The sequence below is a fragment of the Diabrotica virgifera genome, chromosome 8, assembly GCF_917563875.1.
Source record: "Diabrotica virgifera virgifera chromosome 8, PGI_DIABVI_V3a".
NCBI classification, from domain to species: domain Eukaryota; kingdom Metazoa; phylum Arthropoda; class Insecta; order Coleoptera; family Chrysomelidae; genus Diabrotica; species Diabrotica virgifera.
In genome coordinates, this window is record NC_065450.1 from 162,115,663 (window position 1) to 162,138,925 (window position 23,263).

The 23,263-nt window shown below is 33.0% G+C and overlaps 1 protein-coding gene across 1 annotated transcript in view; it reads left to right on the top strand.

Moving 5' to 3' along the window:
• Positions 1-308: 308 nt before the first annotated feature.
• Positions 309-23,263, top strand: part of LOC126890304 (uncharacterized) — a 29,935-nt gene continuing 6,980 nt past the window's right edge. The window contains exon 1 of the mRNA XM_050659162.1: positions 309-2,069. Coding sequence (XP_050515119.1) covers positions 309-2,069 — 1,761 coding nt within the window. The remainder of the gene's footprint in view (positions 2,070-23,263) is intronic.

The following is a 23,263-nucleotide window of genomic DNA, read 5'->3' on the forward strand; positions in this document are numbered from 1 at the left end:
AAATTGAACGGTACATCGCTTTCTAGTTTTTGCTTTTCGAAACCTGTCGCTAATTATTATTATCGGTTAATTTGATGGGTTCACGTTAATTAGGTTTTCTTGTTTATTTTTATGTCGATTTTGATAAATAAAGTTACTTGCTGTTGTTCGCTTATTTATAACAAAACAATTATTATTTGAATTACGTTTATTATTTAAACCACTTGTGTCTTTGATTAATAAATTTTTTATTCGCTATTTAGAATACAAATCAATCACATTTAAGTAAATTTTATTAGAATATTAATTTGTTAAATTAACTTTCTAACATGTCTGATAAATTAACAAAAGCCAATTTAAAGCGAACTACTGCTTTTAAACGATTACAAGAAACTTACGAGTGTGGTCTTAAAGTTTCGAATGATGAGTCTTTAAAGCCTGAATTTCTTGCTGGAGCCAATGCTATTGATGGCACTTATAATGAATTTCAAAGTAATCATAACACTGTTATTTCATTAATCAATGATGATGAATTTTCTTCCTATGATGAGATGAGATTAAATGCTGATAAAGCCTTTTATGGAGTTTTATCACTAAAACATGATTTTTTGTTGAATGACTCATCTTCTCAAGCGGCAAACATGTCTACTGTAGATAATTCTAATTCTTCTAACCGTAGAAGTGTCGTAAACCTTCCAAAGCTTTCCTTGATGCGTTTCGAAGGTTCTTATAAAGATTTTCCTACTTATTTTGATGTCTTTAACAGTCTAATCCACAATAATCCTGACATATCTAATGTTGAAAAGTTTCAGTATCTGCTTACTTCTTTGGGTAATGAACCCCTAGCTTTAATCAAAGGCATTCCTCTTACTGAGGGCAATTATACTGTAGCATACGAAAAGCTGGAAAAAAGATATAAAAATACACGTATCTTAGCTAGCCACTATTATAATGAAATTTTTAATGCTCCCTCAATTTCAAAGGCAAATTCTTTTGAACTAAGAAAATTATTAAGTGTCTTTTCAGAAAATGTTGCTGCTCTCAGGGTAATGAAGTTGCCTGTAGATCATTGGGATTTTTTGCTATTTAACATGCTTCTTAATAAATTAGATTCAAAAACCAGAACCAATTTTGAACTGGAACATAGCCTTAGCCAGGAATTGCCAACTTATAGGCAATTAATGTCGTTTTTAGATAGACAATGCATCGCACTGGAGTCTGTTCAGTATATTGCTTCGTCATCTCACAATCCAAAGGTGAACAATAAAAAACACGTATCTAGTTTTCTGGTGGAATCCAGCCCTAATTCAGTTGAGCAGTCTAAGTGCATCTTATGTTCTTCGCCTCATGCCTTATATAAGTGCGGAATATTTCTTTCTAAATCCCCTCAAGAGAGGTTTTCTATTGCTAAACAACACAAACTTTGCGTTAATTGTTTAGTTTCGCCACACTCTATGAGGAATTGTGTGTCATCTCATAAATGTCGTGTTTGCAAATTCCCCCATCATACAACATTGCACTTTGATAAAAAATCAAACGATACAGCTTCTGATCAGAATTCAAACGTTCAGGTTACTTCTTCCAACCCCTCTGTTGGTCCGTCAGTGGGTTGCAACCCGTCTACTAGTTCTTCGATTACCAATACCCTTGTAAATACTTACATCAATTCTGACTGTATTACAAGCACCTTATCACTTCCTCAATCAACTATTTTATTGTCAACCTGTGAAGCGGAAGTAAAGGATATTCGAGGTAACTTTACCACAATACGAATTATTCTTGATACAGGTTCTATGGCGAATTTTATTTCTGAATCTTGTGTTCAACGTCTTGGCCTTTCAAAAGGAAATTTTTCGATTCCTGTTGAAGGTCTCAATGGAATATCATTGGCTGCAAACAGTGGTATAGTGCAGTGCACAATGAAACCGTGTGGACAAATCGATCCAACATTTTCATTTGAAGCCATTGTTCCTCCTAAAGTATGTTCAAATCAGCCAAAATTCCTAATTAATCCTTCTGAGTTGACACATCTTCAAACTTTAAAATTGGCAGATCCTAAGTTCCACATACCTGGTCCTATAGACATGTTAGTTGGCGCAGAACTCACTCCGTTTATTTTAAAATCGGGTAGAATTTTTGGAAATCCAAATCAACCAGTGGCATTAGAAACTGTTTTTGGATACGTTCTTCGAGGTAAAGTAAATTGCCTCCCTAATGATTCGTCTATAAATACTCTTGTTAATTGTCATATGTCTCTTGAAACAAATATCGACACGCAATTAAGAAAATTTTGGGAGCTTGAGGAGATTTCTAAATCCTTACCTTTATCCTCTGAAGATAAAAAATGTGAAGAAATATATAAGTCTTTAACTCTTAGAGATTCTACAGGTCGATTTTTGTCCCGTTACCTTTTCGTCAAGAAAAACCTAAATTTCTTGATACTTATTCTCAAGCCCATCGACGTTTTTCGACGCTTGAAAATCGTTTTAGAAAAAATCCTGATTTACGCACAAAATATTGTGATTTTATGCAAGATTATTTAAATAAGGGTCACATGTCTCTCGTTCCTACAGAGCATAACCATTCTCCTTCGGCCTATTATATCGCCCATCATGCTATATTTAAGGAACAAATTTCCGAATTCGAGATTGTATCTAAAATAAGGGTAGTCTTTGATGCAAGTTTGCGTGACATAAACGGTGTATCTCTAAATGACACCTTACTTGTAGGTCCAAAGCTTCAGAAGGACATTGCTAGTCTTTTACTTAGATTTCGATTTTATGCCTATGTCTTTGTTTGCGACATTAAGCAAATGTACAGACAAATTAATGTGATTGCCGACTATTGGGACTATCAACGTATTCTATGGCGTTTCTCCCTATCCGAACCTCTTCAGGAGTATCATTTACGCACTGTGACATATGGTATATCTTCTTCACCATATTTGGCATTACGTACCTTGTATGAACTCGCAGCTTCTGAAGAAAATAATTATCCTCATGTAGCTAAAGCTTTAAGAACTCAATTTTATATGGACGATGGTTTACTGGGAGCTAATGATATTCCCTCAGCCTTGACTCTTCAATTTGACTTAATCGCAGTTATGAAAAGAGGAGGTTTTGAACTTGGAAAATAGGCTAGTAATCACCCTGATCTAATTACTCATCTTTCCGCTTCCGATTGTCAGAACTCATCTTATAGTTTTGATAAGGACGAACCTTCATTCATCAAACTGTTGGGATTAAAATGGGATCCGTCATCAGACATATTTTCCTATTCCTATGTCCCTTTTGATCGCTCTTGTACAAAGAGACACATTTTGTCTGAAATTAGTAGGATTTTTGATCCTCTCGGATTTATTTCACCCTGTCTTCTGTTTGCAAAACGTCTGCTACAAAGATTGTGGGAGCTCAATGTCCCTTGGGATGAAACCTTATCCGACGAGATTACCGAAATTTGGACAAAATTCAAAACGGAATTACCAAATCTCGCTGATATTAAAATTGCTCGTTATTTGGGTTCTGAAGCCATATCTCGCGTCGAGTTACATGGCTTTTGTGACGCCTCTCAAGTAGGTTATGCTAGTGTTGTTTACTTTCGAATTGAAGAAACCACTGGTAATATCAAAACCTTTTTGGTTAGCGCTAAGTGCAAGGTTGCTCCATTAAAGACCCAGTCTATTGCTCGTTTGGAGCTTTTGGCAGCAGTTCTTCTGGCTAACTTAATTAATTTTGTTCAAAGAAGTTATGAGGGCTTCATAATGTTTGACGCTGTATATGCGTGGTCAGATTCTATGATAACTTTGGCTTGGTTGTCTTCTTCACCAAGTCGATGGAAGACTTTTATAGCTAACAGAGTAAGTCATATACAAGAAACTGTCCCTAATTCTAGTTGGCATCATGTGGCGTCTTCACAGAATCCTGCCGATTATGCAAGTCGTGGTCAAAGTCCGCTTCAACTTCTAAATACTTCTATGTGGTGGTCAGGCCCTCCTTTTCTTTCTATGCCTAGAACCACTTGGCCCTGTCAGCCTGCAACTGAATCTTACTCTGATTTATCAATAGAGATCCAAAAGGAGGAAAAACAAGTTGCACTTGCGGTGACAGTTAATAGTGACAATTTTCTATTTAATTTACTTAACCGATTGTCTTCTTTGCTTAAAATTCAAAGAATTTTAGCTTATGTTATAAGGTTTATAAAAAATTCTAGGTCTAAACAAAGACTCAACGAAAACAAAATCCTTACTCCTCAGGAAATAAATTCTTCACTTATACCGATCATTCGATATGTTCAGCTGGATGTTTTTTCTGATATTTTTCTTAAGATTAATCAAAATCAGTTACTGTCAAAACCTTTTCGTAAATTGGCCCCATTTGTGGACCCAGATGGTTTACTTAGAGTTGGTGGTCGGCTTAAAAGATCTTCTTTTAGTTATGACATTAAACATCCTATCCTTTTGCCCAAAACACACAGACTGACAGAATTGATAATAGAATCAGTTCACAGCTCATATTTTCATCCTGGTTTAAAGACTTTGCAATACTTGTTGCTTCAACAATATTGGATCTTATCCCCTAAAGCAGCAATTTATAAATGTTTATCTAGATGTATTACATGTTTTCGTTCTAAACCCAAGTCATATAATCCGTATATGGCTGATTTACCCTCGTTCCGCGTTTCTCAGTTAAAGGCATTCTCATCAGTTTGCATTGATTTCGCTGGTCCATTTTCGCTTTTGATGAGCAAACACAGAGGAGCAAAAACTTTTAAGGGTTATGTCTGTTTATTTGTTTGTACCGCTACTAAGGCCATTCATTTGGAGGCCACATCTGATCTTAGTTCAGAGTCATTCTTAGCAGCTTTTAGACGTTTCATTGCCCGAAGGGGTAGGTGCAATCATATTGTAAGTGATCAGGGCACTAATTTTAAGGGTGCTAATAATCAATTAATAGAACTTGCTCAAATTACAGCACAAAAATTAGACATTTCTTGGAATTATAATCCTCCCGCTTCTCCGCATTTGAATGGATTGGCCGAGGCTGGCGTCAAGTCATTTAAATCATATTTTTACCGAGTTATGGGAAATCAAATTTTAACCTTTGAAGAATTCTATACAGTTCTAACACAAGTCGAGGCTATTTTAAATTCTCGTCCCTTGTGTCCCATTAGCTCAGATCCTAATGATCTGCAGCCACTTACGCCTGGACATTTTCTGATTTTCGAATCGTTAAATAATCCGATTCCTGAACCCAATTTAGAGCATTTAAATCTTAACAAACTAAGTCGTTGGCAGCTACTGCAACGTATCCAAAGCGATTTCTGGAAACGTTGGTCTTTAGAGTATATTAACACTCTTCAACAAAGACACAAGTGGACTAAACAGTCTCCTCCGGTTTCTAAAGGAGATCTGGTAGTTATTAAGAATGAGCAGCAAGCTCCTTTGCAATGGGAACTTGGTCGTATTGTTAACGTATTTTCGGGACAGGATGATGTAATTCGCGTTGTCGAAGTCAAAACTTCTCGCGGCACGATGAAACGACCGGTGGTCAAGATTTGTCCTCTTCCAGGCAATTAGGCAATGTAACTGCCTTTTTTAATTAAGTTTAATTGAGTTTAACTTTAGCTTTATTTTTTTTTCTTTCTCTCTTACTTTGAAAACATTCGTTTTGGCGGGGTGAATGTTCGGGAATCCTTATTTCTTTATTTTAATATTCCTATGATTCTACTATTTATTTATTTTCGGGTAGAATAAGCTTTAGACAATTTAATTATATTTAGTTATTTTGGTATGCCCCCTGTAAAATAACGCGGAATAACCTTCTTAATGTCAATTTTTAAAATTATCCACAAGCTCAAAGCTTATCGCTTTCGGTACGCATGTATAAAACTGGACATGCGTTAAGTACTTTAAGGACAAGGTACCACTACTGTGATTTCGCTTCAAGCTTTCAACGAGAAAGGTACTCCCTTTCGTGATCTTGACGGTACCGTCCCGCGTTCCACGTGCATCGCGAATTCCATGGAAGGAGTCCAGAATTGAGTCACCCATTGGATCTACAAGTTTACCATATCCTAAACATCACCGATTTCCAGGTAAGCGATATTGTGCAAAGCTTGTGGAAACATAATTTTTAAATTCTATTTTTTTACAACTCAGTTTTCATATTTCCTGCAGTTTTCATAACATTTTGAAACAAGGTCTTTGACCCACATATTTTTGTAAAACTATATCTTGGTGGTTAGCATGTAAACTTCACCTAAACACTGATGATGACTGGTAAACCAGTCGAAAACTAGTTATGTGATTGTGATGTAGCCCTTTTTAGGGATTTTAAATATATACCTTTTATAAAGGATTTACTAATTTTTTTGTATTACATGGTATACAGCCAACTACAGGAAAACTTTTTCCTTGTGGATTTTTATAATCGAACATTAGAGAGTTTAATTTAAAACAGTTTTAGAAAGGCAATCTACAATTTTAGGATTCATATGCGTAATAACTGTAGTATATCAGATAAACTTAAATGCATATGAATCCTAATTGTAGATTGCATTTCTAAAACTTCTTCTTCTTCTTGTTGTGCCTATCCGTTTCGGATGTTGGTGACCATCATGTCAATCTGTACTTTGCACACTGCTGCTCTAAAAAGATTTGTGTTTGTTGTGTTGAACCACGTACGTAGATTTTTCAGCCAGTAAATCCTTTGCCTTCCTGGTCCTCCCGGTATCTAAAACAGTTTCAATTAAGTTCGCTAATGTTCGATTACAAATTATTTTTGATAAAAGCATCACCGCCGCACTAAAAACTCTCATAAAACTGCATTGATAATGTTCCTTATACTGTAAAGTCAAGGTGGGACGGACTATAGGTATCTTCTCAAAATTATTATTCAAACTGGTAGGTATGTTCACTAAAAAGATAAAATATGTTTTCACTCTCTAATTTTCACAACATCGCTTTGTCACAGTATCTACCAAAACTATAGTATAGTACTAACTGTAAATATTTGCAACATGTGTATTCCTTTATTTTCTTACCCGGTATAAATGTTTGTCAAATTATTTAGAAAAGAGAATTTGATTTGGAAAAATTAAATAGCAACTTCTCGCATTTTGTACCCAACAAAACAACCGGACTCAAAATAAAACGCAAATGTAGCCAATTTGAAAAAGAGCTCTTACACAGTCATTCCCCTAAACCCTCATAAAAACCCACGAGCGTCAACCAACGGGCGTCATCATCATTAAATTTTTTTCTCTCAATTATACTTAAATAAAGACCCTACCCGATCTCCCCCACGCTGGGAATTATTAATGTCTTAAAATGCGAACCGGACGGGCGCTAAGTGTCATTTTTCTCCAACCCTACGTGTTCGTGTACGTCACGAATGAGAACGGAGTTCAAAAAAGGGGTTGAAAGTTTAAAATGGGACAAGGACCTGACGGCAATTTTTGCTTTATTTTTCTTAATTTTAACCACACTTTTCAACTAAAATCTATAAAATTGAAAACGGTTTTTCATTCATTTCCATTTTGTGAAAAAACGTTCAACAGACGACTTCCTTAAACAAACTAGGGGAGTGCTTATAGATTTTCACTTCGGAAAAAATCAAACAAGATAGAGCATTTTGTAATTTCATTAATGGTAGGGGAGCCCAAGCGGGGATTTTTGCAGTTACTCAAGCGTGTCAGATTATCATATGGGGAGAAACCTGGTACCCTACAGATGTACCTCTATATATTGGCTCTTAACACAGGGGAGTTCGTTAAGGGTCGCCCGAAAAAAAAATCTATCCTTAAAAGACTCGAAATTGTCAGATTAGGATAAGGTAAATTAAGTACCGGGTGTCCCAATAAGAATGGCTCTCGGTCATATCTCAGGAACCGTTTATAGTAGAGCTTTGAAATAAAAAATTTTATAACAAAAGTTGCCTCAGGAAAAGCCTGGAAATTATTTTCATAATTGTGGGACCACCGCTAAAAGGCGTAATTGAATATCAAAAATTAAAAAATCTAAATTTTACGAAATTTTCCTAATGAAGGGGCACTGGAAATCCGATCGTCGTATTCTTCATAAAATTCTACGCATATTTGATTTGACAAGTTTAGGTCTACCTTTGGAAATAAGAGGTGGGGGTGAGTGGGAACCTTGTTATGAAAAACTGGCTGTGAGTCCGGTTCTGCTTAATCAAATTTTGCAAACTTGATCTTGTTGAAGACAGATCTTTTTCGTCAATGTAAAAGTTATGATTTCGAACCAACTTACTGAGTAATATGCCAGCTAGAAGGCGTTATTTAATTTTTTTCAGAAATCTAGTGTTCCTTGGAAAATATTAAATACAAACATGCATTTTAATACCATTTTACAAAATTAGACAAAATTAGCAACAGAATAGCGAAAACCGCATATTAATACCTTTTTTCTATCTCGAGATATCTTACAAAACGTGTAAATTTAAAAACATAACTGTTACTGTCACCGGTAAACGAAATAATTCATTAAAAGTAGTGTGCTATGGAAACAACAAAGAAACATTTTCCAGCTGTCAACGTATATTAGGTCTTTTCAACGCTTCTCATTTGTTTCGAGCCTCTTCATATCCCGTATATTAATATTATACACGGATTATACGGCATATGACAGAGGCTTGAAACAAATGAGAAGCGTTGAAAAGCCCTATTACAAAGAAATAAAAACAACTATTTAGTGATGAGATAAACGTTCAAATTTTTGCCCATCATTTTCGTTGCAAACATTTACTCTTTCAAGAGTAGATTGAACAGCACTCTCAATTTCTGCTCTCGATATGCTTTGAATGGCGTTTAGTATTCTCTGGATAATGTATTCTAGAGTAGTGTATGATGGGCAACAATTTGAATATTTAGGTCGTCACTAAGTAGTTCTTTTTGTTCTGTGTTATATTTAATTTTAATAGTATTGTTTTTCTTTATATTGTTGTTTTAATTAATTATATTTTTATACGTTGACATCTGGAAAATGTTATTTTGTTTTTTCCCACAGCACACTACTTTTCATTAACTTAGTTTACCGGTGATAGTAACAGCTATGTATAAAATTTACACGTTTCTCGAGATATCTTGGGATAGACAAAAGGTATCGACATGCGGTTTTCGCTATTCTATTTCTAATTTAATCTAATTTTATAAAGTATGATTAAAAATGCATACTTGTATTTAATATTTTCCAAAGAAAACTAGATTTCTGAAAAAAATTAAATAACGCCTCCCAGCTGGCTTATTACTTATTAGGATGGTTCAAATTATCACGCTTACATTGAAGAAAAAGATTTGTCTTCAATAAGACCCAGTTTTTAAAATTTGATTTAGCAAACCGGACTTACAGCCATTTTTTCATAACAAGTTTCCCACCCACCCCACCTCTTATTTGCAAAGGTAGAGTTAAACCTGTTAAATCAAATATGCGCAGAATTTGATGAAGAATACAATAATCGGATTTGCAGTGCCCCTTCATTAGAAAAATTTTGTAAAATTTAGATTTTTTTATTTTTGATATTCAATTACGCCCTCTAGCGGTGAACCCACAATTATGAAAATAATTTCCAGGCTTTTCCTGAGGCAACTTTTGTTATAAAATTTTTTATTTCAAAGCTCTACTATAAACCGTTCCTGAGATATGACCGAGAACCATTCTTATTGGGACACCCGGATGCAAAAGAGTCTATATTTCAAAAATCTGACGATTTGAGCGGGGCGTAAGAAAATGGGCGAGTCCCAAAATTTTACAAGAAAAAAGCGAATATTTCGAGAAATAAATGACAGATCAAAAAACTAAAAAATACGTGCTCAACATTTTTCAAACATCTATCGAATGATACTAAACACGACTTCCCACGGAGAGGGGTAGGGGGTAAATTTAATATTTTAAATACGAATCCCGCGATATTTCGCGAAATAAACATCAGATCGAAATACTGAAACATACACTTATTCAATATTTTTGAAAAATCTATCGAATGTCATCAAACATGACACCCCACGGAGGTGGGGTGGGGGGTTACTTTAAAATCTTAAATGGAAGCCCCAATTTTTTATTGCAAATTTGGATTTCTTACTTAAAAATAAATAACTTTTATTCGAGACATTTTTTTCCAATTATGGATAGATGGCGCTATAATCGGAAAAAACGATTGTTGGAAATAGAAAATTAAATTAAAAAATGGCAAGCGCCCACTAAAATGGAAAACTTTACTTAACTTTTTTTGGTTTTAGGACCTACTCTTCAAAACCCAATAGGTCCCCATCGCGCTCGAGTGACTGCACATTTAGCATACTTTGCTCCCCTACCATAAGAAATGTTTAATAAACAACATATCAAAAAGTTCTACTCTAGGAGTGGGTGCTTTATTTTTTATTAAACAAATGAATTGCGAAATTAGATGTTTTTTTAAATAGCTCCGGAAATATAAATTTTAGAAAAAAACTGACTGGACCATTGAAAATTTCAGAAAATGGTACAGAAAATACCTTATAGAAATATTGCTCTAAAAGTAAATCAATAAACTTCTATATTTTTTTTATTATAACACTAAAGTCATTCTTCTCACAAACATTGGCGCACTGTAAACTAGCGTTCGGCGAAGTGCACGGTTAAGTTATTTTAATGTAATTCTTTAACTAATGTATCAAATGAAATTTTACAAATTGGACATGAAAGAAGAACAATTAAGCTATATTACGGTTATAATAAAAAGAAATAAAATATATGGGCATAAGTACGGTGTGGGCGGAAATTGAGACTTACATGAATTTTGTTTAAAAATGATTTAAAAATGTGTAACTAACAAGAATAAAAAACCGCTAAACGCCGTAAAAATGAGTGGCGCATACAATATTCCAGCTACAAAAGATCTGATATGAATATTACGTGGCGCGAAAATGGATTTTAATTTTGATGGAAAATAAAATTCTAGTTATTTAAAACATGTTTCCATAATATTTGCTAAATTTGAAGTAAAATGCGCCACAAAAGAATAACTTTGATAGAGTTTGTATTTTGAAGCTCTTTTCTGGCGCGTTTTACTTCAAATTTAGCAAATATTATGGAAACATCTTTTAAAATAAAACTAGAATTTTATTTTCCATCAAAATGAAAATACATTTTCGCGCCACGTAATATTCATAGCAGCTCTATTGTAGCTGGAATATTGTATGCGCCGTCATTTTTACGGCGTTTAGCGGTTTTTTATTCTTGTATTAGGAGTTTTTCAAAGTTATTTATAAATTAAATGTATGAAGGTAAATGTAATTTTTCTCGATTCCAATAAGCGTTATAAATGGTCGCCTTTCTAGCATTATCTCTCAAATGATCTAGTTACCGTCGAATGTACAATATATTTTTTTTTCTATTCGAAAAAGATTGATAAAAAAAATAGGATGGCTGGTAAATGAACTCGGATTGCCCTATCAAATTTAGCGTCATAACCACTCATCATGATCACGTAGCGCTACAACCCTGGGTGGGTCCTAGCTGGCTGTACAACTTTCTTCCAATTTGTTTGGCCTTCCATCAATCTAGGGTCAAATGGGATGTTCATTTTTCGGAGGTCTGCTTGGATGTTATCTCTCCATCGCATTCTGGGACGTCCGAGTGGTCTTTTGCTTGTAGTAATCTCCTGTCATAACCACTACAACTACATAAACCATTTCGGCAGTAATGGTCAAATGGATTATACTTTGGAGCTTGATAATTTGGAAAGCCTTAACCGATTTTAATCAATAAACATGAGTTTGAAACGTATTGGAAAGTAGTATCTGATGCATCCAATATCAAGTATATAACTTAAGGTATTACAGGAATTATCGAGCTTAAAAAACCATTTTGTCTATAGGAGAGAGATTTGATCACACTTACAAAGCCTATAACTTAAAAATTCGATTTTTTTCAGATATGAGGTATACACCGTTAGACGCGTCTAGAGTCCTCCTACAAACGCTCAGTAACTGGCGCAATTCGTAGTTTGAAATTTTGATTAATTGTCGAAAAACCAAAATTTTCAAAGCTATCTTGTGTATATCTGTTCCTAACCGCTTAGGCAGCATTTGAAATCTTAACTCAACGCTATTGATTTGGTGTATTTGCGGTTTTCCTGTCCCTCTATAAACCTTAGATCCAAAAAATATGCCGTTTTATACCTACCTAGTCCTATAGCTGGCTTATGGGTAGTCGAAAGTCACAAACTACACCGGTTCTGAATCGGCCATGACGCCCTCTTGAAACACAGAAAAAATAGATCAGATCGGTGTAACTTTTCCACAAACATACACACATACAAACATTTCCCCCTTTTTAAATAGAAATTGAATACAACTTCTGAGCTTGGTAACTTTTGAATGGTATAACCGATTTTCAAAATTAAACATGCGTTGGAAAGGTAATGATCAGTACTATCAGCAGCCGCAAAGGTTGGCCTTAAATTTTTGGGAGTTTTGGGGACGGGAACGAAAAACAGACCCTAAATGGGAAGGGCCGTAAAATCCACACCCTTGGACCAAAATGGATGGATGACATATGGATGGGCGAGTCTTTTCCTATACTGTAAGATGGGATTTGGCTCAATTTTCAATTCAGTCAGATTTAGAAAATCGAAAATTTCGTGTATATAATATAATATAGTGTCGCATGTACGGGTGTTGTGCGCCACTGACGAGAACTGCAGTTCTCTGGGATACAATTGTACCTATAAAGCTCTCAAATTTGCACAACTTACCTTTCAAACATGATAGTAAACAAAGTTTTATTTAAAAAAATTTTAAAATGATAATTTTTAAAAAATTTTAAATGATACGGTGCGGCGTCTAAAAAAATTTAATTTTTGAAAACTTTGTAGTTTTACAGAATTACTACCAATTTAAAACGACATTACTTAAGTTTGAACAGATTTATTACAGTTAATAGTTGTTTTTTAATGCTTATGATATAATCTTTAAAATGCACTGAATTGTTTTACTTTAGAAATGAAATAAACAATTTCTTTTTGAGAAAATTAAGAAAGATAATAGAATGTAAAACAAAAACCAAAAATTAGCTGCTAGAAAAATGTTTATACAAAGTGATCAAAACTTTTTCTGCAACGCTTACCTATAATACATTTAATAATAAGTTTCAACAATAATAAATGTGCAACGAAAAATTTTTTTGTGCTCTTATACAGTTTGTTGGCGTAAATTGGAACCTATTGATAACTTTTTTATTATCAGTTTTACGAAAAAAAGTTATTCTTTATAAAATACTCTGCATCATATAGAATCTAAGATGCAACCATGTGATATTAAATTTTATTAATTTTATACGAGGTATGTCAAAAAATATGAATTTCACTCAAGAGTAAAGTTGAAATTTTTCTACTTTAAATTTTACAATATCTAAAATTGTTACTAAAAAAAGTTTTTTGGGATTAAAAACTAAGTTTCAATGTTCAATTACATTCTTATCATTGAATAATTGTGCACTATAAGGGCACTTAACTGTTAAGCGAAATTCATATTTTTTCCATACCTCGTATAAAATTGAAAAAGTTTGATATCCGATGGTTGTATTTTGAATTTTAGACCAGTTAGAGCATGTTATGAAGAATAACGTTTTTTGTAAAATTAAGAATAAAATAATTATCAGAATTGTAATAAAATGATGATGGGTATCGCGTAATTCGATAAAAAATTGAAATTGTTTTTTAATTAGAAGGATGCAATTGTGTATTAGAACATAGTTTTTAATTTTTTTAACGATAACGATTTAATTCTTTTAATTTAACGATATTTTATCCATATTTAAACAAACATATATCTTCTTCTTCTTCTTGATGTTGGCGATCATCATGGCAATCTTCTCTTTATCTGCAGCAACGCGGAAAAGCTGCACAGATGTTGTGTTGAACCAGGTTCTGAGGTTCTTTAACCAGGATGTTCTTCTTCTTCCTGGACCTCGCTTTCCAAATATTTTTCCTAGGAAAATGTTTCCTTTTTTTTTAGGAAAAAAATATTTGGAAACGTATATAACGATATTTAAACAATTTATAAATAATTAGCGGCAAAATCTGTGAGTAGAACTCTTTTACTTTAACATTTGTATAAAGTAAAAAAAATTTTAGAAAAATATAAACTTGTTTGAATTTTTTCGAAACAATGCATGTTTTTGTTCTATCCTGACTCCCCTAAACTTGCTTTTAAAATGAAATTTTCCAAATTAAAAAATCTTTGTAAACAAAAATGTGTTGCAAATTAACCCCAAAATTAAGCATTTTTTCAATTGTTTATAATTATTAAAATAAGCAATAAAAATATTTAAAACATTTTATAATGTCAGTTTTTATGTAGTGTAAATAGTTCTTACAATTATTATATTTATTTTTCCCATTTGAGAAAAAAGAGCCATTTTCAAAAGACTGTACAGGCGCACTGTCAATATTTAAAAGGGCTTTTTGGTCTCATTGTCTTTATCAGGCCTCAAATTTTCATATTTTTAAAAAAGTATATCCATTTTTAATTGTTTATTTACAAATAATTTATGCAAAATGAAGCACCATTTTCACCCTACAAGCAATTAAATTATGTGCATCATTCGAACGCGTTCGCTGCGTATATATTTTTAAGTACTTCTTCCAGAACCTGAAAAAAATTTTGTAATGCAATTGATGTCGCTCATCGGCGACATCAGCACTGAAGTGAGAAAACGAAAGTCGCCGATGAGCTACATACGCATCAAACGTGTTAACCTTAAAAAAATACACCACCTAAAGGATATCTTCGTACTTAAGAGGTCGGAGTATTAAAGTTCGTATAGGACAAGTCCTGTCCGGGCTCGGGACTCCGGAAGCTAGAGTACCACAGGGAGCGGTCCTGTCGCCATTACTGTACTCAATATATACCGCCGACGTTCCAAGAACACCCGGAACACCATTAAGCCTTGATACCGATGACACAGCGATAGCGGCCAAACACCAAGACATAGATGTAGCAGTGAACAACCTACAAACAGCGCTAGACGACATTGAAGAATGATGTATTAAATGAAAAATAGCCATAAACTCAGAAAAACCACAAGCGGTGCTATTCAAAAAGAGAAGACAAAGCCCAGAAGAATAACCGACGGTGCAAAACAACCCCATCGAGTGGAAAGATGACGCGAAATACCTAGGAGTCATAATGGACAAAGGCTTAACATTTCAAAAACACGTAGAAGCACACTTAGAAAAGCCAATATGTCCAAAGCATCACTTAAAGGACTCGCAGGTATAAAAAGTAAATTAAGAACTAAAACGAAGATAAGGTTAATAAATAGCATAATAATACCAATTTTGACATATGCATCTCTCGCGTGGGGACACGTATGCAAAACAACAAAAAGAAGATCCAAGCGGCACACAACAGCAACCTAAGGGAAGCAGCAAACGTCCCAAGATACGTGGCGGAAAGACACCTATTCAGAGAACTCCAACAAATCAGAGTGACCGACATAATGACGGGAAGAGCAAGGACAAAATTCCCAGAACTGGAAAGTCATCCAAGTCCCACACTGCGAGAGATAATGCCATACGACGCCTTCCACCGATGGAAGCACAAACGTCCAAAACAACAAATGGTGGATTAAATAAAATAAACATCAGGGATAAAAAAGAGATAAATAAAATTATAGTAAATAAGATATAAAATAAGAAATCAAATAAAAGTGAACAGTACGTGGCTCCATCAACACCGACAAGGCAATTAGTGTGGGCCCCATATTCGCTAATTTTTACTAATTAAAATTTTATTTTCAGGACATCCTACAAAAAAAATATAAAAAAACCCAAAATATTCGGCCTCCAAAAAGTAGGGCCCAACCCTTGAGCACCAGGTCTCTGAACCGAGCTTAACTGGGTTCAAAGGTCTGGGGCCCAAGCAAGCAATTTTAGTACCGCGGACAAGTCACAAGAAGATAACAGGCATATACCGCTTCACGCTGGCCTAATTTTCAAATCGATTAGGGCACCACGTTGGAATTCTATTACCCAGGATTCCCACGTGAAGAGCATTTGACTGATAGTTGTGCCCCTATCGCGCATCAGCGTGCTATAGGGAGGAAAGGGATGGCCTGGAGCATTGGAGCGCTGTGGAGTGACTCTTGTCTTAGACTCGGGTTAACCTTTCGTTACTCGCGCCAACTTTTTGTGATCGGATACTCGCGCACGGTGCAGGAGACCGGGTCCAAAAATATGGGTCAGCAGTGTTTTAAAATTATTTTTTTTTGCAAAATTGTGTACGATTAAATTATTTAATGAATATATGATCATATAATTTTGTAGATATGCGTTTGTGTTCACATTATATTACTTTAATCAAAAATTTAATAATTTTCATTGTTATCCATTTATATGTATATACAAAAACTTTGGAAGTGAAAAAAAAAATTGAATATGGTTAAATTTGTTTACTAAGAACTTTAGATCTTAATTCAATACACAAAAAAATTAAAAATAAAGAGTAATTGTAGTAACAAAAAAAGTTATAAAAATTAATTAACGTTTTTAAAACATGAAATACACAATGGTGTCACATTCATTGGAACAATGGTGTTCCAAACACAGATATTTTGAGCATATTTGGCAGTAAAACTTTGTTTTTCTATTTTTCTTCCAATCACAAACAGCACAGCGATCTGAAGTTCCTGGTGTTACGACTGGTACTTGTTCTGTTGGTAAACCACTTATCTCCCTAAACCTCATTCTGATGGTTCTGGGTAAGTTATATATTTATATTTATATATGTAAATATAAATAAACTAATCTATAAACATTGAAAATAAGGAAAAGATCTTAAATTACCTTACTAATTAAAAATATCGATGTGTGATCCAAACACAAAAATTGGTGCACAAATACTCGCACACGGTGTACGGGACCGTGTTGCGTAATAACAAAAGGACAGTACTATTTTTTACACTGCGAACTGACTTCACCCACAGTTGATTGACCACTGAAGAGGCACACGAAGTAGCCATTCAAAATCCCCACTACAAGCAGAGTTACAGGAATTTATTTACAGGCCCGGTCTCCCACACCGTGTGCGAGTAACGGAGGGTTAATACACCTCGCTCCAATAAATTGTTACACCCGAACGTACTTCCTTAGGGGTGAACAAGTCTCACGGGTCGGGTTGAATCAAATTGCTTGCTTGCTTGCTTGCCACCTGAAGGGTTATGAAAAAATATATCTTTAAATAAAGAAGGAGCAGTTTTTGCGGCCCATAGAACCGGAGATATTTTTTACTTTTATAACACAGCGCAATTGTTTATAACCAAAGCTGAAATTTGGGCAGTTTGTCAATGAATTTTTAGTTTCTCACCTAAAATTTAATTGAGTTTAATAAAATCATAATTAGTACTGTGAAAACTTGGTAAAGTTGGTAAATAATAAGAAACTGAACAATTTAAACAAATTATATTAGTCCAAGTAATGAAGCTTAAAATAGGACAAAACCTCGCAATTTTTACAGAATGGATCGATTTGCTTGAAAATTTGAGAATGAGTAGTAGATAGTCCAAGGATCAAAATCTATATGAGGCCAAAAGGCGCTTTTACCATGGGGGTGGTACCACCCCATCTCGGGAGTGGAAAATTTTTATTTTATTTCAACCGCCAAAATTGGTAAAAACGTTCATTCTGAGCAAAAAACGTTCTATATTTTTTTTGATAAAATTAATAGTTTTCGATTTATTCGCTATCGAAAGTGTTAGTTTTATATCGAAAAAATCAATGTTTTTAATCAGTTTTCTGCTAATAACTCAAAAAGTTTTCGTTTTATCAAAACAACTTTTAACAAAAATGTACCTGTTTAAAAAATAAACAAACCGGTATTTTCTTTTAATTTTCTTTAAGACCAATACTAATTTAGCTATACTTTATTATATGTTAGCTCTTCTTCGTTAAATGCTAAATATTGTAGTTTCAAGCTCAAAAGACGGGAAAACTGTGCATTTTTCGAGGATAACTTGTTCAAACTAATTTAAAGTATTTAAAAATATCTATCTACAGAAATAAAAAAGTCACCAGCTCAAAAATTAAGTGACTTATTATGAAAAGAATGTCAGTCTCTATTTTTTTCAGCGAAAAAGTGATCGGAAACTTCCCCCTACTTACCACCCTAATTAAAATTAGTCATTGACCTTATTTGGTCTTTATTTATGTATTGATAATAGGTTCTAAAGGTACGAACTTTTGTAGTTTGGTAAAAAATGCTCATTTCTTCAGAATAAAAAGATTAGCATCAAATATACGAAAAAATATGTAAATATAAAATTGTAGATTACTTAATTCCAAGAAAGGGGTTAGCAAAAATTTTTCTGTGGCAAAAACTGAGTGATCTATTGACAATTAAAACTTGTAATAACTTGCAAAAACCACCTTTACCAACCTTTTTACAGTCACCTCTTTTTGCGACATAGGATTTTAAAAGAATTTAATAATATTAATGGATTTATTGGTATTGTAGAGACCTACAAAATTATTTTTTAACAAACTTTCTAGGATGAAAAAAAAAAGGGTACGGTTAAAATTCAATATATTTTTTTGAAAAAAAAAGGAAAAATCCAATTGGAAGCTTAATAATGTAAGTTATCGGTGTTTTTAGTCATTGGTCTTATTCATGCTTCTTTATTTATATATTAGTAATAGATTCCAGAAGTTTGACTGGCTTAAAATGATTAGTTTTGAAAAAACTGGAGTTAAAACGAATAACGAATTTTTGTAGTTTGGTAAAAAATGCCATTTTCTTCAGAATAGAAAGATTAGCATCAAAAATACGAAACAATGTTTAAATATGAAATTGTTGGTTATTTAAATCCCAAGAGCTTGGTGAGAAAAAATTTTTCTACGGCAAAAATTGAGTGAATCGTAAATGAGTATAATATCGAAAAACATTAATTTTTTCGATATAAAACTAACATTTTCGATAGCGAATAAATCGAAAAATATTAATTTTATCAAAAAAATGTGTAGAACATTTTTTGCTTAAAATGAAAATTTTTATCAACTTTTGTGGTCAAAATATAATAAAAAATTTCCACTCTCAAGGTGGGTGGCAACCACTCCCATGGTAAAAGCGCCTTTCGGTATCATATAGATTTTTATCCTTGGACTATCCACTACCTATTCTCAAATTTTCAAGCAATTCGATCCATTCTGTAGAAATTGTGAGCTGAAAAGCTTCGGTTCCTGGCCTATATAATAATATCCTTGTTTAGCTTTGAAACTACATTTTTAATTAGTCCAGGGCGCATCTGTTTTGAGATGGACGTTGAGAGGTGACTCAAATTTTTTTGCAGAAATTGCTTGAAAATAACTCAAATAATAATATTTGAGCTATCCTCCCGCTCAAAATGGCCCGGAACATTGTTTAAATAATTAAAATGTGAAAAATATTAAGGAAAAATTCGATTTTTTTATTGGTTTTTTGATTATAACTTTAAAATTATTCATTTATGAGAAAAGTTGTGCTGACATAAAAGTTGTGTAATTAAATTTCCTATAATAAAGAATTTGTTAAAAATTTAAAAAATAGTCACCCTTGTTGCAAAATAGCAATAATTGCGAAAAAAAACATACAAAAACAAGTATTCGCATTTTACGTTTTTCAACCATTTATGCTACACTTCACAGGATCTTCATATTTTACCCAAAAAACTTTATAATATAGTAAAAGAACACTGTAAATTTCATTAAGATCGGTTTAATAGATTTTGCAAAATAAATTTTGAAATCCAGCTTTCGCAAAAAAAATTAAAAATACTGAAAATAAAGCAGATAGCAAGTTGAATTTTTTTTTGCTTATAGAAATGTACTGTAGGTTTCATTTGCAATTTGCAAAATTAAAATCGATGAACTACCACGGCGTCAGAAATTTTTTTAAATAAACATTAATTTTTGGTGCTACGCGCAGGACAGCGGTGTTTGATTCACACAAGTTGATTTTCACCAAAATTTCTTCCAACCTTTATCTAATATATTATTTTCTTACTCTATATTTTGTTGTAATTTAATATTTTAATTACATAAAAATCAAACTAATTTTATTATTGTTTGTGAAATATTGTTTAAGCAATTGCATATGTTTAAAAATAATAAACTTTTATTCTCTAAGTTAAAATATATGAACAAAGAAAGTTTTTCCTAAAAAAAAGTGTTATTTCAAAGGATAGAGTATGTGTTTTTATTTTGCAATAAACAAATTCATTTATTTATTTATATCGAAATGTAATAAAAATTAAAATGTATCAATCATTATCAAAGGTCATTGATGTGTCCAATCAGAGCAAACTATCCGCTGCCCTGCGCGTAGCACCAATAATTAATGTTTAATTAAAAAAATTCCTGACGCCGTGGTAGTTAATCGATTTTAGTTTTGCAAATGGAAAATGAAAGGTACAGGACACTTCAATAAGCAAAAAAAATTTCAACTTGCTATCTGCTTTATTTTCAGTCCTGTAACATTTTGAAAAAATTAATTTTTTTTGCGAAAGCTGGATTGCAAAATTTATTTTGCAAAATCTATAAAACCGATCTTAATGAAATTTACAGTATTGTTTTACTGTATCATAAAGTTTTTCTCGGTAAAATATGAAGGTCCTAAGTGTAGCATAGATGGTTGAAAAACGTAAAATGCGAATACTTGTTTTTGTATGGTTTTTTCGCAATTATTGCTATTTTTCAGCAAGGGTGACTATGTTTTAAATTTTTTTACCAATTTTTTATTGTAGGAAATTTAATGATGCAACTTTTATGTTTGTACAACTTTTCTAGGAAATTAATACTTTTAAAGTTATAATCAAAAAACCAAGAAAAAATCGATTTTTCCTTCATTTGTTGATATTTGGATTATTTAAATAATGTTCCGGACCTTTTTGAGAGGGAAGATAGCTCAAATATTATTATTTGATTTATTTTCAAGCAGTTTCTGCAAAAAAATATGAGTCACCTCTCAACGTCCAAATGTACTAATATTTTTACAGATGCGCCCTGGTCTAAATACCTAACTTAGATTTTTTTAAGACGAAAGTAGTTATTCTTGTGATTTTTTATATACTACTTGCTTTAAGAGTAAATGTAAATCAACAATTAAAAATGCCGAAAAACTGCCAATTTTAGCGTTTTTCGAAGCCATTTTTCAATTTGTTGGACATCTAATTTAAAAAAAAATAATATAAAACAAAACCGAATAAAGTATTTTCAATTTGCGCATTTCTGTCAATTTTTTGGTCAAGATGACTAAAGTCTGTATGCAGGATAGAATATCTAAAGTACGTGTAAATAATAAACTGTCTGGCAGCTTTGAAATGAACGGTGGACTCAAACAGGGTGATGTGTTATCCCCACTATTTTTTAACCTTATATAAGTGTACGAACATACCGAAGATACATGGATGTGCGCAGTGTAAGTCGCGACGCGGTCTCTATATCGATGTCAAAACAAACCTACATTTTTTTTGTAAGATCGCACATACCAAGGAGGTGTCACTCGTTCACCCACGCGACCTATCATCGCGGGTTGCAGCGATGTCGAAACCAAATCAAAATATTTTATTTTACATCGCGATCGAGCTGCTGATCGCGCGGTAGATTAAAGTTTATTGGTAAATTTTAAACCACGTGACATTCGCTGGAGGTACGGCTGGTGTATTTATTCATTTATTGTTGTAATCAGGTTGCGACAAGTTTTGGTTATATGGAAATCACAAAGAACACTGAAAGGAAGGTATCTTCGGTATGTCCTGCCCGTCATCGATGTAAACCTTGACCGTGATCGCGACCTACTCCGAGCTCATCCATGTATCTTCAGCATGTTCGTACCCTTAGAGAAAGCCATGAGGTCGGCCAAAATAAAAACAGAATTGCTACATTTTTAAGGTCCCAAACTACTACTAGCATATTAGGCCAGGATAATAAGACAAAAATATACCCTGTTCGTGACACTTCAGCAGCCAGGGTACTGAAGCGTTTTTTCGGCAGATAATACCTATTCGCGGTGTGCAAGTACTTGGAAAGGGAAACGAGAAACGACCGTGCCCGAGTCGCGGAGAAATATTGCAACTATCTTAAATAATTCATATTGTCAATTGAAATTGTCAAATTGACGTATATTTCATACCTTCTGTCATTGACGCAGAAAAATTATATATTGCTCCACAATATTGATATGATATGCAATTATTATATAAAGGTAAATTTAATTAATTGTATTTTGCTTGCAGTACTGCATTTTAATAACTGATTTTATTTACTACATACAATTGTTTACGTTTGCTAAACATAACCTGCATCTTATTTTTTCTTCTTATTATTTTTTTGGACTATGGTCTTGACAATTATCCAGTAACCAGGACTAATATAATTGGCCAATATAATTAAAAGTGCGAATAAAAGTACAGAGCGTAGAAACAGAGGTCGCTTTGCCGAACTTGCACGGTCCCAATAGGAATAAATTATAACTATTTCCTGCGTAGGATCTGGCGGCCATTTTTATTTATAAACAATTAACTGTCAAAAAATGGCATTTTCCCCTTTTTTACAAATCAACGGAAAAGAGTGAAACATGATTTTTTTAGTACAAATATCTTCTAGATTATGGAAAAAGATTTAAAGTGACGTACTACAAAGTTTGATATACTCATTTATTGTTAATATAATTGCGATAAAAGGTCGAAATGGCAAAAAAATATTTTCTCAATAACTGTTGTAAAAATTAGTGTACAGCTTTGAAATTTTTGTCAAATGAGGGTTCTTTGGTGCTTTATGTGATAAAAATTTCAAAGCGATTCATTAAATTGTTTAAATTTTATTCAAATTGTTTATCCCAGAGAGCATTTTTTTGCCATACCATAAGTCAGAAAAAAATTACCTTAGAACCATTCCACAGGTGTCAAATGAAAGAGCATGAGGTACATTTTCAAAATGTTTTAAAAAAGTGGATAAAAAATGCATTTATTAGTAATAAATAATTATGCAAAGGTATCGTCAACTTTCCTTTATAAACTTTTTGAATAATTTTTCCCAAAAAAATTAACTTTTTTACCCTGTTTTAAGTGCACAGCTACCAAGTAATGTTATCTATATCATTATTAATAAAAATTGTAATAAATATGTATAATTTCTTATATAACAAAATAAAAATTTATTAGGAAAGATTTACGATAATTTTGCATAATTATTTATTACTAATAAATGCATTTTTTATTCACTGTTTTTAAACCAAGTTGAAAACATAGCTCCTG